Source organism: Asterias amurensis, chromosome 12 (genome assembly GCF_032118995.1).
Source record: "Asterias amurensis chromosome 12, ASM3211899v1".
Taxonomy (NCBI): Eukaryota; Metazoa; Echinodermata; class Asteroidea; order Forcipulatida; family Asteriidae; genus Asterias; species Asterias amurensis.
The window spans coordinates 13,560,820-13,579,134 of record NC_092659.1 but is presented as its reverse complement, the minus strand read 5'-3'; the positions used below and the strand labels follow the sequence as shown (position 1 = coordinate 13,579,134).

At 40.5% G+C, this 18,315-nt stretch overlaps 1 protein-coding gene across 1 annotated transcript; it reads left to right on the top strand.

Annotated features, from left to right (window-relative positions):
• The first annotated feature begins 20 nt into the window (after positions 1-20).
• Positions 21-10,172, top strand: LOC139945240 (FUN14 domain-containing protein 1-like). The gene is made up of 5 exons (XM_071942552.1): positions 21-176; positions 1,957-2,104; positions 3,178-3,253; positions 5,394-5,522; positions 6,845-10,172. Exons 1-5 carry the CDS (start codon positions 158-160, stop codon positions 6,920-6,922), a joined length of 450 nt encoding a protein of 149 aa, XP_071798653.1. The 5' UTR covers positions 21-157; the 3' UTR covers positions 6,923-10,172.
• Positions 10,173-18,315: the final 8,143 nt, after the last annotated feature.

Sequence of the window (18,315 nt, the reverse complement as noted above, 5' to 3'; positions counted from 1 at the left end):
AATCAGTGTTCATCGACACAGTAGTTTTTGCGCAGCCTAGCCAGCGCCAGCAAGCAGACACCAGACTTCGTTATCGGGTTGAAAGGTTAATTAAGGTCATCACTCGGCTCTCATTTCGTGGATTCCCCTCTCAAGTTAAGTCTCATCCAACAGCGAAATGGCGAGTGCGGCAGGAGGTCTGTAGCTTATTTTCATACTTTTGCCTATTGTGGGGGTGTTATTACTTTCAATAAATGTTGTGGGGAAATATTTAATAGTCACGATTTTAATCTTAAAATGTATTTCGTTTTCAGAAATGTTGAGAATTTATCTGATTGTTTCAGTGATTGTTAAACTTAATAATATAATAAAATAATAATTACTGTAACTTTTTAATGGATTTTTGGGGTTATTTGCTGTAACTTTTCTTAGAAGCAATTTATCAATAAGGAAATTGTGCATAGTGGGGATTTATAATTATTGTGTTCGCTGGCATGGCTTGGGATTCGGTCCCCAGTGGGAATTGAACGTTGCCTGAGGAGGATGGTTCATTTATAGGAGGGCGCTTTGATCAACGTTAGTTTGAGAAGAATTTTGTATAATAAAATGGGGGACAGAATGGAAAAGTTTCCGTATGGCGCCACCACTTTTTTCATTCGATATGAAATAATATTATGCATCTAATTTACCTCAACAATGAGATTACAGATATCCCTTTTTGTCAAAATGAGTGGAAAAGTGGTGGCGCCATACGGAAAGTTATCCCCCTCATCCCTCATTATGGTTAAAAATATCACAATGAACAATCTACAAAAATTCCCATAAACTCATAATGAAAATTACCCCCGGAATTCCCTGGAGCCTCTGTCCCAATGTATTCTGTCCACTGGGGATTCGGTCCCCCAGAGAGGGACATGAATGTTGTCTGTGGAGGATGGTTCAATAGAGGGCACTATCATAAGAATTTTGTCTTAATAATAAAATGGGGGACGAAATATCCGGGGGGACACAGAATCTCCTGAAACAAACTGCTAAGCGAACACCCGGAAGTGAAACAATTTAGTTTGAGAGGGCCCTCATACGGTCAAAAATATAACGAAATACATTGTGACCGCGACTCCGCATCCGCGGGGAAATACATTGTGACTGCTAGGAAATACATTGTGACTGTGGGAAATACATTGTGACCGCGACTCCGCATCCGCAAGAAAAGAAGGTACTTCGGGGGTGAGGGGTATTCTGCAATTGTGCCTGTTTTTTTTATGTTATTACGCATTTGATTGTTTTCGTATGGATTAATTTTCATAATTTAATTTTTTTTTACTGGTTATGTGTTTAATAGATTGTTATGCGCTCTCGAACAGGCTGGTCCTGGAGAGAGCGCAATAATAAGTTCAATAAATTATTATTATATTGAACTTTTAGTTTTATAGTTGCGACAACGTAACCCTCCTCCCGACGGCCGCCAGAGTGACTTCTTTACAATGCCTTCATTCATGTTTTGTTTTTTAAGTCCCTTGTCAAAATGTCAGTCATGATCGCTTGTCTCTTGTGCTACAAAAGCAGGATTCCATTTTCTTTCACTGTATACATGTACATGTATTCACACGGCAGTCGGGGGCTGAGCGGTTTATTAAAGCATCAAATTCAAGTTCTGGTGGCCATCAAGAAATGGGTTTGATGCCCACTGGTCATTGCATTGGTGCCCTTGAAATGCTCCAGTAGAAATTTACAATTTGCTCATAGGGTGGCCTTTACCGGAGAGAAAATGCCTTGGTGCCCTTGCCCTTTCAAAAATAAAGCATACAGGCCTGGTACCCTTAGTAGTGAGGCTGTACAGAGAGTAAGAGATTATTTGGTCAAGTGTCAGAATATCACAATTGGCTAGTTTATCATTCTTTAGTTGGAGTAATTCTTTTGGGATAATAAATTTGTAATCAGGTATACAAACCTTACACTACATTGTATGTGTTACAGATAGCAGTGATAGCGGTGTCAGCGACAGCCAATTTGAGATTCTAGAGATTGCTGAGACGGGAAGGAATTGGCTCGAGAAGGCTCTAGATGGAGACCTCTCCAAGAAATCAGTGCCAGTCCAGATTGCCATTGGGGGCTCTACAGGATGGTATGTACCTAATGTAGTGGCTCACCACATAAGCTCTTAGGTAGGGTCAGTGAATTCTACCAAGCCTAGAACTTTACATGTTTACAGCAGCAGGGTTCTCCCTAAGCAAAACCTAGCGTATCGGGCCGATTTCGCAAACACGTCACGATAAAACTACTTATAATGCTCCAGAATGTACATTAGGGCATTTAATACCCAAATAGAAAACATTCCAAAGACTGTGTTACAGTTCAGCATCCTTTGGCCAAACTTAACAAATTTGTGCTTAGAACATGTAGAATGCCTCACAGATTTGCCAAATCCTTGGCAGAACCCTGAGCAGCCATTGGCTTAATGCCATGCTATATCTACATGTCAGGTTCCTTGTGTTCTAAATATCAGTTGAAGTTGCAACTGCAACTGCTTTAAGTTGGGACCTGTCTACATGTGTTTGGTAATTTGAGCTTTAATGCTGTTTTAAAGACAGTGGACACTATTGGTAATTGTCAAAGACTATTCTTCACAGTTGGTGTATCTCAACATATATGCATAAAATAACAAACTTGTGTAAATTTGAGCTCAATCGGTCTGCGAATTTGCGAGATAATAATGAAAGAAAAAAAACCTTGTGTCACGAAGTTTTGTGCTTTCTGATGCTTGATTTCGAGACCTCAAATTCTAAACTTGAGGTCTCAAAATCAAATTCGTGGAAAATTACTTCTTTCTCGAAAACTACTTCACTTCAGAGGCAGCTATTTCTCACAATGTTTTATACCATCAACCTATCCCCATTACTCGTAATCAAGTAAGGTTTTATGATGATAATTATTTTGAGTAATTACCTATAGTGTCCACTGCCTTTAAGTGCAATGGAAGAGAACAAATAAATAGTTGCACCATGGTAAGGGTCAAATGTGCAAGTTGTCAAATGAAAAGCGCATTGAGAGACATACATGTAGCATTTCCTATTACACACCCTGTTACATGTACTGAACAGAGAAACAGTTGGTTGCATTGCACCATGTACATGTAGGTCAGTCAATATGATCCACTGATTTGATCCTATTTAACACTCATTATTTGTTTTCAAACAGGATTGCTGGCTATCTCTTTCAGAAAGTTGGCAAGGTGGCAGCTACAGCTGTTGGAGGTGGTCTTATTGTAGTCCTGGTGAGTACCGGAGCCCCATCTTCACCCCTTCTCATGCCTCACCCCTTTTGTGACTCTCAGGGTACTTAGCATAAGGTTTTAAAACCAATTTTTGTAAATAGTTTTACCCAAGAGGTCCGATTTTCTTCCTACTGCCCGACCATTCAATACATCTGCTGTGTGTAATAGATGTTAAGTTTGCAACTGGGATATAGAACATTTATTTTAATTTTTACCCATACAGTGATGTGTGATAGTATACAAATATTGACTGCTTCGAGTGCTATGGTTAAAACTATGACTCCCGAGGTGATCCCCGGAGCGTTCTATTTTCCCGAGGCGAAGCCGAGGGAAAATAGAACGCTCCGGGGATCACCGAGGGAGTCATAGTTTTTAACCATTGCACGAGTAAAAGCAGTCAATATTTGTTTTATAACACCCCAAACATTTCTAAATACTGTACTATTATTATTAAGTTACAGACCTGAATGCTACAATCCACGGATGACGCGAATACAGATTGCAAACACTTTTACTTACTGTGTTGCATGTAGTGTCGTGCAATCCGAAATGGTTACAGACTATTAATTTATCATCCTCGTACACGCAACGGACGTCTGGGTACTGCACGCCGTGTGCTAGTCTGTCGGACTAGCGCACGGCGCCGTGTGCTAGTCTTCGGACTAGCGCATGGCAAACCGACGCACTATCACACGGCCGTCGTCTAGCAAAACTAAGACATGTCATGTGACGCGCTCTAAACCAATGAGCAGGCAGAATACTTGCAAGGGGTGTTATAACACTGTATACTCGGGTCCTGTGAAAACCCACACAAGTAAAGTAATATGCCTGTGATATTTGTTCACAGGACTAGAGAGAGTACCGAGTATATACATGTACACATCGGTGGATGGGTAGAAATCCAAATTAATATTTTTATCCCCCATGCAAATTTAACATCTATTACAAATCGTTGCGGTACCCTTTGCCAAAACATAGGATTCAAACTGCCTCTAGCTACCGGGCAATCTCGGTAGTCTAGTTGGTAAGACACTGCTCTAGAATTGCAAGGGTCGTGGGTTCGAATCCCACCCGAGTAACATGCCTGTGATATTTTTTCACAGGACTCTGGAAAGTACCGAGTATACAGTGCTAACACACCTCAGGGTATGGGTATCAATCAAAATTAACACCTGCTGTGGTTTTGAAGATGGATGTTTGATTGTGTCTGCACAGTTCTATACAGTGCACAGTCAACCCTCTTACTGTATGACCATCGATACCACTGTGTCTTATAATAACAGGCTTGGAATAATACGGAGGCCACGGCCCCCTGCTGCACCCGGTCTTGGCCTTGGCGCCCTTTTAAAGTTTCTTAAAGGAACACGTTGCCTTGGATCGGACGAGTTGGTCAAAACAAAAGCGTTTGTAACCGTTTTTTATAAAATGCATATGGTTGGAAAGATGTTTTAAAAGTAGAATACAATGATCCACACAAGTTTGTCTTGAAATTGCGTGGTTTTCCTTCTACTGTGCGAACTAACATGGTCGGCCATTTATGGGAGTCAAAAATTTGACCCCCATAAATGGCCGACGTGTTAGTCGACGAGGTAAAAGGAAAACCACGCAATTTCGAGGCATGTTTGTGTGGATCATTGTATTCTACTTTTACAACATCTTTCTTCAGGATTTTCTAAAAAAGAAATTGGTCTGGTCTTCTCCAAGATGAAATTCTACAGTGTACATGTAGGTCTGTAATAACAATGAGCGCCTTGAGATGCCCTCAGGTGTGATAAAGCGTTATGTGAGAGCTGCGTTTCATTAATAATCATAATAAGAACCAGTTTTTATATAACGCTTTTCACACCAGTCACCTGGAGGCAATCCCAAAGCACTTCTAATTATTACCCCTTGTCCACGGGCCTTAATTCATTCCTTAAACCATCTCAGCTCCCTGGTGGGAAGTACACAGCCTGCGCAACATTAATATGCGCTACTCAATAAACGCTACTCAACTTAATCAATCACAAGAACCATCTCTTCCCTCACAGGTACCCATTTACCCCTGGGTGGAGAGAAGCAATTGTAGTTAAGTATTATTATTAATTTCTACGTATACCAATGGTATAAAGCTTAATGCTACTCTCTCTTTTTCAACCAGCTTGGCTACCATACAGGTCACCTAAAAATCAACTGGACAAAGTTTGAAACGGACGTCAGTAAAACTAAACAGAAAATGCAGGACCAAGTTGTACAGAACTCATCATACATCAGAAAATTTTCTGATCAGGTAACCTATTTCAATTTTATATTGAAGTATTGAAAGGAAGGTGCCGTGTAAGTTTGGGCGATATTACGATGTTATCGAATATCGCGATGTTAATTTGGAAACGATTTCGATATCGGATCGATTTGGTTTCAATCGAAATTTCGATATATCGCGATATCGATTAAGTATCGCAATATCGCAATGTATTTCCTAGCTGAGACATCTTGCACCCCATAGTAACACAGCTCTCTTATGCTATGACTGTCTCTTCTACAACTTTCACTGGGAGTTTGAAGACTGATGATGTCAAATTTAATTAATCGCGATAATATCGAATATCGCGATATATTGTTGGCGATATATCGTGAATAAAATAAATCGATATCGCCCAAGCTTAGTGCTGCGTTTGTTAATGATGACATTTGTGTCTGAAAATTAGAACAAGTCATCCTTTCCCTGTTAGACACTAACGTTTTTTACAAATTTTATGTGGATCAACACTGGATATGTGGCATGGTGCACCCCTCCACCTCCTTTTGCATCTTCATTGTGTTCATCTTCACTGGGGGCATGGTTGGCTTGTGCGTAAAGCGCTCGCCTCTCACCAAGGTGACCCTGTTTCGATACCTGGCCAGGGCTATAGTTCACAAGGCTATAACTTTATGATTTATATATATAGAAATAGAAGGAAGAAGTTGAGTTGTGCATTGGTTCTCTGCTGTGGGGTTTTCCGTTTTCCTCCCTCAGGAAAAATCAAACATTTTTATGCCCTGTGTGTTTGTTTGCAAGGTGTTAAGGTCGAGTTATAATTTTGCCTCAGTGATGATGATGACTATAAACTGTGTTTTTAGGATCGTGCATTAAATTTCCATCGCGTGTCCGACTATAAACCAAACTGTCCTTTATGGTGTTTTGGTGTTGTATTACAGCACCTCAGTAAGTAATATTTTAAGAGAATCTTTCTACTATCATTGTCTTCAAACCATGCAAGTTTAATGTAAATTTGTGCACATTGTGTTTTGTGTCCTACAAAAAGTACCTAGACCCTTTAAATGGGCTGTGTCATCATTTTCAAATCAGGCTTGTGGTTGTTCATGGAGTTACTTTTATGAACTCCTACCCAGTTACTGCACGTATGCACCCTCCCTTTGTATCATAATCTACGGAGAGCGATTGTACCCTCACGTAAGAGTTCATAAATCCATGCAAAACCTCAGGCCTACTTTGATCATGATGACGCATCCCCTTTAATGACAATCAAGTTACTTTACATTACTGTCCTTGCTGCTCCATGTTGAAACGTAGTAATACTTTGTATTTGAATGACCTTTGGTGTTTTACAGATTAAGCAACTAGCCAGGAAGAACTTGGTTATATCTGGGGGATTCGGAGCGGGATTTCTGCTTGGTATGGCTGTGTAAGGAAGTGATGGTAATTACAAGGATAGAGTCATCATCATAAGGTTGCTATATTCATACCGTGGTTAGGGCCCCAGTTGTATCCAAAAAGCTTAGCACTAACAAATTTGCTGAGCAGAAACTGGTTATCTGTCAATAAACCAATGTATAAAGTTTGTGACTGGTTCAATTCCTGCTAATACTTGCTTAACAGAAAATGTATCTATTTTCTTTCCAAATTTTATGGAGCTGCTTCTAAAAGCTGAAAATATTGCATAAACATTATCTGCTAAGCAAAAAATGAGCAGTACATTGTATACCAGTCACAGATTGTGCATGGGATATGATATTTTGGCTGGTAACCTCAATCTGGTAAGCATATTTTAGTGCTTGGCTGCTTTTTGTGCTTAAGCAGCTTTATGAAATTGGGCCCTTGGCCAATAAGGCTGCTTAGCAAATAACAAGGGCCCAGTTTCACAGAGCTGCCTAGGTACAAATATTACGTACATGTACACGACTAGGGAATGGCTCCATGCTTTTAGGCATCTTTTTGTTATTGCGAAGGCGAAATGAATTTTGACTTTAAAATTATAAGTTGCATTAGTTGAGCTGTGCTGAACTCCTGCAAAACATTCGCTGCGAAAACAGCCATGTGACCTCAAAATTTGTATCGCATTAGCATTCGCAAGAAGTGTGAACCAGGCTATGGTCACTCTGTTTCATAGTGAGACAATTCTCAACCAAGTCAGCAGAATGCCTGCGGGTTTACCAGCCTGATATAAGCAAACCCACTCATTTGAAAATGGTCATCTTTGAAAGAAAAGGATCAACTTTTGTATTTTTTAAACACTGTGCAATTAGTACATCATGTAGCTTAGGTTGACATTTTCAGGCCTGATACTTACCCTCAGAACTGCCTTGGTGCTCACTGAACTGGGGACAATTTCACAAAGCAATAAAATACATTGTAGGACAAGTTGTCAGTATTACCATAGACATTAAACTTTACTAAGCAACTAGGATTGATTTGCAACAATCAATCTTATCTCTTTGTGGAATCAGCCCCTGCTCTGGAAAACAATCTTCAAACTGCCCTCATCGAGTTGCCCTTTACTCAGAAAAAATCTGCTCGCCCTAATACAGAATCAAAGTATCAGGCCTGCATTTTGATTTGTTTTTTTCCTGTGTGCACAAATATTTAGGGTTATACTGCTAGTATTTCTCAAAATTTAAAACTTTATTTTCGGTGAACTCTTTGCATCTTATTTTGCGGTGCTTGTCATCTATAATCATGGTTGGGGAGAAACAAATCATTTAAATGTAATTTCACTTTCCAAATGTAGTGATTTATCATAGCTCACCGTAGATCAAGTGCCAAGCACGACAAACTTTTGTTTAGTAATTTTATACCAGTCAGAAATGATGTGTGATGTGATAATCTTGATGTGAAAATCATTGTTTGTAGCAATTTCCCTGCTAATTTCTGCTTTAAAAAAGAAGCCTGAAATAAAAACCAAGCTCCTCTATGAACTTTTCACAAGGGCTCGAACAAATTTTTTGAACACCAGCCAGAGTGCAGTTACTTTAATAGGATTGCTCAAGTAACCCCATAACCGGATAAAAAGTCTGGCAGTCTAGTGTTTTTTTCCAAACACATTCGTTTTAGACTGACAAAGGTGTACAATAGCCTCTCATTTACTAACTTACATTGTCAGATTGTTAAGGTGTTAGACAGGAGATTGTACATGTTGTATGGATAAAAAAAACATAATTGTTTAATTTTAGTCTGAAATCTGACAATGAAATACTTCTCTACAGTGTATGTGCTGAAATTAAGTCATATTTGATAAAACTGTGTTTGAAAACCTTAAAAACCAAAAGCAACAGCCAACTTTGGTGGTTGCACACAAAATTAAAGACAAAGTGTTGACATGCTGAAAGTTGCTATGGTGTTATTTCCTCCTGATTTGCACAACGGATTAAGTCAAAACTTTCACAGATTTGTTATGTCATGTATGGTTGATCACAAAAAACATGAACACTGTCTGGGTACTGGTTTGTCAGCTCGAAACAATCCCTTTTTAATATCTTTAAAGTTTAATACAGTTTCAGGTCTTCTGAAGAATGTTTCTGGTCTAGTGCCGGTTTTGAACCACAAAAATCGTGGTCTAGAGGTTTTGCAGCCCTGTGACCATGGTAAATTTCCGATTTTTTACTTTACTGTTACATATCTAAAGGCACACGAGAGCTCATCTGTTCACTATGTAATTGTATGCAATTTGACTGTGCTTTTGTTTTGAATTTATGAACAAAATACTGTTCCAATTTTTTTTATAATGAGAGTCAAATCTGGTGTTATTTGTATTTGTGGTGTAAATGAATTTATGTTGTCATTGTATCATCTTTTTTTCTATCCTTGTATCACATATTGTAGACTGCCATTACAAAATGGCCTCTTGTCACCAGGCAAGCTTGGTGATCTTGGCTCCAACATCATACAGCTGGGTAAGCAGAAAATAATGCTTATTGCTGACACATTTTCTGCAAAGCAAAAAAGAGCAGATTACCAGTATGGTACATAAAATATGGTACTTTGGCTTTTTCTAGATCAAATTTTTGTTTTTAATAGCAAATTTTTCTGCTTGAGCAGCTTCATGAAGTTGAGCCCTGGCAGTTAAGATACCTACCTGTACATCTCTGGGTTCAATTCACACCTTTACTGGGTTTTCCTGCAGGATCCGGAAAGCATTTAATGCATTGGTGAATTGTTTGTGAATGAAAACTCATCTATACCAAAGGCAATACCTTTTCTTGCCAAAGTTTTACTTCAGTTTGAACTTTAATTTATGTAAAAGAAATATAATTTATTCTTTTGTTCTCCTTTGTGGGAAGTTAAATTCTGGAAAACATTGTGCTTTTGGTCAAAAAAAATTTATATTTGAGCAAAGCTTGTATCTGATATGTGAATGTGTATTTAGTTGAACCGTCTTATTGGCAAGCTTGGCAAAATTATCCAAACAAGCCTGCTTAGAATTTTGTTCATGTGCCTAGAACTGTATTGTGCACAAATTTCATGCAATTTTTTAGGTGTGAAGCCATTGTAATGGAAATCCCTTTTGTAAATTTGCTGATTGCCATTCGTTAACTTAACTCTCTTTTGAAGTGGACTACATGTAAGTTGAAAATAAGTGTTTTGATCAGAATGCTGAGAGACAAGGTATATCAAAAGTGTATTCAATCAAGAGAATAAACAAACCATTTTAAATGAGTGGAATTTTCTCAGTCTACATGGTCTACAATGTATAGATAGTTTTTCAGTCAATTTTAATTCTTTGTTATTTGGTGAAAATCATTAACAAAAAGATGCTGCAAAGATGTATGCAGCACCAGCAGCATGGGTGCACATGTTGCTAATCAGTCACATCAACAATAGACCCATTGCATGTTGTCACAAGACCAACACGTCGCCCTCACTGAGGTCAATGAAGACCTGTCATTGGCTAAGAGTTGTGCGTATCATGCATGCACATTCCCATTCCTTGACCCGAGGGATTGCAGACAATGCAAGGGTGTTCTACATGTATCTCTACTCTCGCAGGTAACGAATTACTCCTGGGTTATGAGAAGCAATTATAGTTTGGTGTCTTCTTCAAGAGAACAAGTATCATGAATGGGATTCAAACCCACACTGATGACCCAGTCACAACAGGATGTCTGTTTGATGCGATAGAGACTTCTCAGCTACAGCGTAATAGAAGACAACAGCATGGAGGCATTTACTGATGAGGCACAGTACCAGTGGAACAGCGGCCTTCATGTAGTTTCTTAAGTCACGGGTGCTGTCTCTTTCTTCCTAAATCCAGAGCAGCAGACTGATTCTTCTCCTGGCCCAATTCTCTCGCAACATTTCTCCATCTCTCGGATGACATCAGTGCAGGAGCTCTCAATGTACTTGTGAGCTGTGAATGAGAATATCAGTTGAGAAATGGCCAATGAAATTTCACAAAGTAAATTAATAATTTCTTATTTTGCAGAAGGGGGAAGCAAAAACTTAAACAGGAGCAACCAATGGTGGGCTAGACAGTAGAGTGCCGGTGTGGCTGGAGACTCTGTCCCGCCGGAGATTCGGTCCCCCCTTACGGCCAAACTGTGTACAATTATTTAACTACATTGCATGTACTTCCAATAGTGCACTCTTTCGAGTCATCCTCCCACAGCCCACGTTAATTTCCCTGGGACAGAATTCCCTGGGACACCGGCATATTAATCCAGGGATTGCAGGTTTAGTTAAAGTCCCACTCTAGTCATTATATCCTTGAGACCATGAGGTCATTGGAGAAGAGCGCCCTGGCTTAGAGGTCAAAGGATTTTGCCCATGGGCCAGTCCTGTACGCTACGGGAACAAATTTGTTTCGATCGTTTCATCTTCGATTTCATAATGGCGGCTGTATGACGTCAATGCAGGTCCAGTTAAATAATATTTTAACATTTGCCCAGTCTTTCAGTTTCTCTTATAGGAACACGTTGCCTTGGATCGGTCGAGTTGGTCTTTGAAAAGCGTTTGTAACCGTTTTTTATAAAATGCATATGGGTAGAAAGATGTTGTAAAAGTAGAATACAATGATCCACACAAACATGCCTCGAAATTGCGTGGTTTTCCTTTTACCTCGTCGACTAACACGTCGGCCATTTATGGGGGTCAAAATTTTGACTCCCATAAATGGCCGACCATGTTAGTTCGCACAGTAGAAGGAAAACCACGCAATTTTGAGGCAAACTTGTGTAGATCATTGTATTCTACTTTTAAAACATCTTTCCAACCATATGCATTTAAAAAAAAACGGTTACAAACGCTTTTGTTTTGACCAACTCGTCCGATCCAAGGCAACGTGTTCCTTTAAGTGGTTTATTACTTGAAATTTGAAATTAGATATTAATATTGCATCCCCTTATTATGATTGATCCCTCTGCTGCCACTTGCCAGCTTGTATCGTAAACTTGGGTGGGATCCCTGGCTGCACAGCAGTAACAGTTTGAACTCCTTCCGACTTGAACCCCGGACAAAGATAATACTGATAAATAGGGAGACCACCATCCGTCAACACTGGGGTTAGATAGCTCAATCGGTAGAGTGCCTGCATATCCGAAGCGTGCAGGTTCAAATTCCTCCTCTAGTAAATTATTCCTTGTTCAACCCCAAACAATGATTTTTAGACAGCAAAATCATAAACTCCTTCCGAATTAAAATAAAGAAAATAAAGATAATACTGGAGACAAATAGAGAGACCACCATCTGCCAACCTTGGGGTTAGATAGCTCAGTTGGTAAAGTGCCTGCATATTAATCCGAAGCGTGCAGGTCCATGAAAAATTTGGAAAGATTTTGACTAAAAATCTGATCACATGTGTTCGGATATCTAATTTTAAATTGCAATATACGACCGATTATAAATTGCCAACCAAAACTTCAGACCTGACAATTTTCCAAGTTAACATCAATTTGCTCCACTCTTGTACAGAAGGTAAAGGTAACCCAGTACACAGGTACATACACAAGAATAAAGGGTCAATACCATTTAGATTTTGAGATATAGTAGTATTAAGCATCCTAAAATTCAGTATTGGGAGCATGGACAGGGGACCAACTCCAAATTAATAATGCATAAAATGCTATCAGAAAACACAAATGAAGATGAGACTTGGCACAGTTGAGTGCAGGTCCAACAGAGCCGGGATGCTGCAACTATCTGCAGTCGCCATTTTCGCAAGCAGATGTGTGGATTAATTTTTATAACTAAAATTTACCTTTTGATCTTGAAGCAATGTTTCCCAAAACTTCATAGAGATTGACAACGATTTATTAGAGATTTTAAAAATACGATGTTTTTATCAAGATATTGCTTATAATATATGCACAATATCAAAAACAGTGAACAGTGATTACGAACTTCTTTAATCTTAGCGAAACAACAAGCTTATGAGTCAACTCAGTCCAAGCCAACTCCAAGCCAACTCGGTCCTAGACAACTCATTCGGTCCCGAATCAACTCGGTCCCAAATCAACTTGGTCCCAAGTCAACTACGTCCGTATGGTTGACGGAAAGTTGTTCTTTGAATTGGAAAAAATATAACTAATGCCCTTTCTCCAGGGTTATTCAATGCCTTCAATAGTGTCCCATTTGTTTCTATATTCAACATTGTGTTTGTTTCACTTTTGAATTATACTCATAATTGTGTTGGGCGAAACTGAAAAACAATGAGTTAAAATGTTTCTTTAATTTCAACCAGAGTAAGCCCTATTGTTTTTTGTATGGCTCTCAACAATCATGGAGGAAGAAATAGCTACTACTAGTACTAGTTCTTCCCCCACTCCATGCATGCAACAAGTAAACTTACACGAACATAATTATCAAGTTACACAAATTAGTACCAATAAAATAATTTTAAAAACATTTAGGTTTGTCAAAGGACCCAGTTGACTTTGGACCCAGTTGACTTGGGACCCGAGTTGACTTGCGACCGAGTTGACTTGGGACCGAGTTGACTTGGGACTGAGTTGTTGACCGAGTACTTTACTTTCGACGTCTTGCACACCACACATCCGGAGCCGTGGATGCTGAAATAGGGATAACTCACTGTCATTTTTGGATTTTCTGTTCCAAAATTAGTTTTAACTTCACTTAAAATTTGTTTTTAAATCTTGTATTATTCATGCTTCAGTAAAACAAATTGCAAATAATACTTCTTTCTTCATTTTTTTTTTAGATTCTACCGACGGCTCCCTGGCCTTGCCACATGCTTGCCCTCCCCCCCCCCCCCCCCCCGTTAGCCCAACTTGTGTGGGACTGTAACTGTGTGGCCAAAAGCTCAGCCAGCCCTTGACCACACACAAGTGGGGCTACCCCTTGTTCAAAATCAAAGTACTAATATGAACCCGCCGTACCTGACCAGTTTTTACCTTGTAAGCACTTCTGAATATCGCACGCCTGTTTTTGACAGGGATCCTGCTTTCGAGGCATCAGGCCGGTCTTGGGAGCGATGTTGTCTTGACAGAAATTTACACGACTGTGATCGATTGTGTGTGATTGTATAGTACGCAGTCGGAGCATGCAGTCGACACAACCATGGAAATGACACAACACACATTAGTCAGGTTACAAGGATACGAGTTCAAGTTTTCGAGCAGGAGACCGGGTTTCATACATTGGTTGTCAATAGAGGGCGCTCATTGCTAATTATTTCTCTCTTGTTGATTTTTTTGTTTGTGGGCGTGTGTGATTTTGGAGTTAATTAACGGCGGATAAATTGGTGGCGACGTGCGGAAAATTATCCAACTGTACTACAGAGTCTGACCCATGGTCTGACATTTATATTACAAATACATTGTATAATAATTGTGCTAAATTTGTTTCATCCTTTCTCACCTGTCTTGAAACGAACAGCGAACTTCTTCACCTCCAGCACTTGTTTGCTGCATCACTAGTATAGAGTCCCAGTCCGCAAGCCGCCGTCAGACCGCCAGTGGCAGATGGTGGCTGATGGGCGGCCGGTCGGCATCGGCAAGCCGACCTAATACCGACAGCGGTTCGCTAGTGGTAGCCAAGCGGCTTACGCTTGGCGGTACGCCGACCTAAAACCAACGACGGTCCGCGACTGGTAGCCAAGTGGCAGACAGCTGCGCGGCGTGCCGCTTCGAAACCTCTACTAGCGGACCGACATCGGCAACCACGCGGCGTATCACCAGAGGCATGCCGCCCAAGAACCGACAGCGGACCGACATCGGTAACCACTGGTATACCACCAGCTCACACAGCATACCGACGTCGGGCTGACATTAAAAAGGGTCAATTTAGGTCGGTGAAGGTCGCCGTCGGTGCCTGACGTTTGTGTGACGTCATATTTTGGTCAACCTATGACGTTCAGGTTGGTGTTTAAATTTTGACGTCAGAAAGAAGTCAAACTGTTGTCAAATTGAGACGTCACGTCAGTGAGGTGTGAAACTATTGACGTTATTTAAACGTCGTTATTTGGTCATGTGTAGATGTCATTTTGAAGTCATAATGCTGACGTTTTTGCAACGTCATATTAAGGTCCACCTGCGATGTCATTTTGGCGACCAATTATTGACATCAATATAACGTCATTTAATGGTCAAATTTTGACATCAGTTTAGCGTCGAAATATTGTAGTTAGTTAGACGTCATATTTAAGTCATGTTTAGATGTCATTTTGAAGTCATTATGCTGACGTTTTTGCAACGTCATATTATGGTTAACCTGCGATGTCATTTTTGCGACCAATTATTGACATCAATATAACGTCATTTAATCAGTTTAGCGTCGAAATATTGTAGTTAGTTAGACGTCATATTTTGGTCATGTTTAGATGTTATTTTGGAGTCAAACGCGGACGTTAAAATAACGTCATATTAAGGTCAACCTGCGATGTCATTTTGGCGTCAAATTATTGACATCAGTAAAACGTCATTTAATGGTAAATTTTTGACATCAGTTTAGCGTCGAAATATTGTAGTTAATTAGACGTCATATTTTGGTCATGTTTAGATGTTATTTTGGAGTCAAACGCGGACATTAAAATAACGTCATATTAAGGTCAACTGCGATGTCATTTTGGCGTCAAATTATTGCCATCAGTAAAACGTCATTTAATGGTCAACTTTTGACATCAATTTGGCGTACGAACTAAATAGTTAGTTAGACTTAATATTTTGGTCACGTTGAGATGTAATGTTTGAGTCATTATGCTGACATTAATACAACATCATTTTTGGTCAAGCTGTGATGTCAATTTGGCGTCTAATTATTGATATCAGTTAAATATCATTTAATTGTCAACTTTTGACATCAATTAGCGTCGGAATTAAGTAAATAGTTATACGTCATATTTTGGTCATGTTAAGATAGAGTAAAATGCTGGTACGTCGTTAATACAACGTCCATTTTATAAGGTCATCCCGTGATGTAAATTTGGCGTCAATTTACTGACATCAGTAAAATGTCACTTTAAGGTCAACTTTTGACATCAATTTGGCGCTGATATAATGTAGTTATAGTTTCTGACCAAAGTATGACGTCTAATAGACGTCATATTTTGGTCAGGTGTCAACGTTGCCTTAGGTTGACCTCGATATGCAAATTTATAGCCGGATACAAATAGCAGTCCAAACTCGAAGTTAATATGCAACAATTTTGGTGTAATTGGGAAACTAAATGATTTATTGTTCAGTTTCTTTTCTAAATTCTCTCAGAAAAAAAATGTTTTGGGCCTCAACACTTCTTTCAATACTTTCATTTGCTAATTATTAATTAAAAATTTAACCAATAAAATAAAATAAAACCATGACTGCAGATTTCCAAGAACCGACAACGGACCGACATCGGCAACCACTGGTATACCAGCAGAGGCACGCCGCCAAAGAACCGACAGCGGACCGGCTTCGGCAACCACTGCATACCACCAGAGGCATGCCGCCCAAGAACCGACAGCGGACCGACATCGGCAACCACTGGCATACCACCAAAGGTATGCCGTTCAAGAACCGATAGCGGACCGACATCGGCAACCACTGGTATACCAGCAGAGGCATGCCGCCCAAGAACCGACAGCGGACCGGCTTCGGCAACCACTAGTATACCACCAGAGGCATGCTGCCCAAGAACCGACAACGGACCGACATCAGCAACCACTGGTATACCAGCGGCATGCCGCCAAAGAACCAACAGTGGACCGACCTCGGCAACCACTGGTATACCATCAGAGGCATGCCGCCCAAGAACCGACAACGGACCGATATCGGGAACCACTGGTATACCAGCAGAGGCATGCCGCCCTAGAACCGACAGCGGACCGACGTCCGCAACCACTGGCATACCACCAGAGGCATGCCGCTCAAGAACCGACAGCGGACCGACATCGACAACCACTGGCATACCAGCAGAGGCATGCCGCTCGAAAACCGACAGCGGACCTACATCAACAACCACTGGCATACCACCAGAGGCATGCCGCCCAAGAACCGACAGCGGAACGACATCGGTAACCACTGGCATACCACCAGAGGCATGCCGCTCAAGAACCGACAGCGGACCGACATACCACAAACCAACAGAGGCATGCCGCCCAAAAACCGACAGCAGACCGACATTGGCAACCACTGGCATACCACCAGAGGCATGCCGCTCAAGAACCGAGAAAAGACAGCGGACCGATATTGGTATTGTAACGACAGGGCTCAAAAGAAAGAACACAAACTTGTTTGCATATTATGCTTATAGCAGAAATTAGACTACCAGCCCAGTTTGCATTGTACGGTGGTGCCCCAGTTAATTTCTGCCTAGCAAAGGTGTAAGTTTTAAAAAGTAATAAACATTTTCTGCTCCACAGCATTTTGCGAGAAATACTTGGCCCATTGTGCTTATACTCAAAAACGGCAGAGGCGGCCTATGCACAAACTTGGTTGACAGGGAAAGACTTGAAACTGAAGTCAAATCAACAGCCAAACACCACTTTTCGTTTGGAGACATTTGCCATTCAAATGAACTTATCAAGCTATATACTGGACTGCCAAATTTCCAGATCTTTGATTGGTTGTTTGGCGAGGTAAATTGCATGCAAAAAAATGCACTACCACAGAGGCAAAACTTCGGCTAAAGATAAAGCCTATCAAATCAACAACAATGACAGACCAGGGCGGAAGAGGTCAACAGATTTAAAGGACGAACTTTTGATGACCCTCATGAAGCTTCGTCTGAATCTGAGACAGCAAGACCTGGCCTTTCGCTTTGGAGTACATAGTGTCCCAGATAATTTCAACTTGGCTTGCATTTCCTACATAAAGAACTTAAAGGTTTCATTGACTGGCCCAGCAAAGAAGATATGTACAAGTTCTACCCTCAATGCTTCCACAAGTACAAGGGAGTAGTGCGCTGCAATATAGATTGCACCGAGATCCAAATAGAGCGACCATCCCTAGCTAAATCTAACTCGCAAGTGTACAGCCAGTACAAGTCAAGACCAACACTGAAGTGCCTTGTTGGTATTACACCAGGGGGCACAATCTCTTTTGTTTCAAGACCAGTGGTTTCAAGACCAGTGGGAGGCAACACATCTGATAAGAAAATTGTCAAGATGACTAACCTCGTAGATCGCTTGGAGCCCAATGACATTCTCATGGCCGACCTGGGCTTCAACATTCAAGAACTGTTGCTGCACAAGCAAGTGGAACTTGTCATTCCTCCTTTCAAGCGAACAACGACCAGTACGTCCCAGTTTACGGAGTCGGAGGACACAAAGACCAAGACCGTTGCCAATGCGCGCATATACATGTTGAGAGGGCAATTGGAAGACTAAAGGAGTTTTCTATACTGCAAGGGCCAATTCCATTAAATATGATTGATC

What these genes read in the sequence shown, in the direction of transcription:
- LOC139945240 (XM_071942552.1), top strand. An exon ending in ATTGGGGGCTCTACAGGATG is followed by an intron (nt 2,105 to 3,177) that starts GTATGTACCTAA and finishes GTTTTCAAACAG; the next exon opens with GATTGCTGGCTATCTCTTTC. An exon ending in GTGGTCTTATTGTAGTCCTG is followed by an intron (nt 3,254 to 5,393) that starts GTGAGTACCGGA and finishes TTTTTCAACCAG; the next exon opens with CTTGGCTACCATACAGGTCA.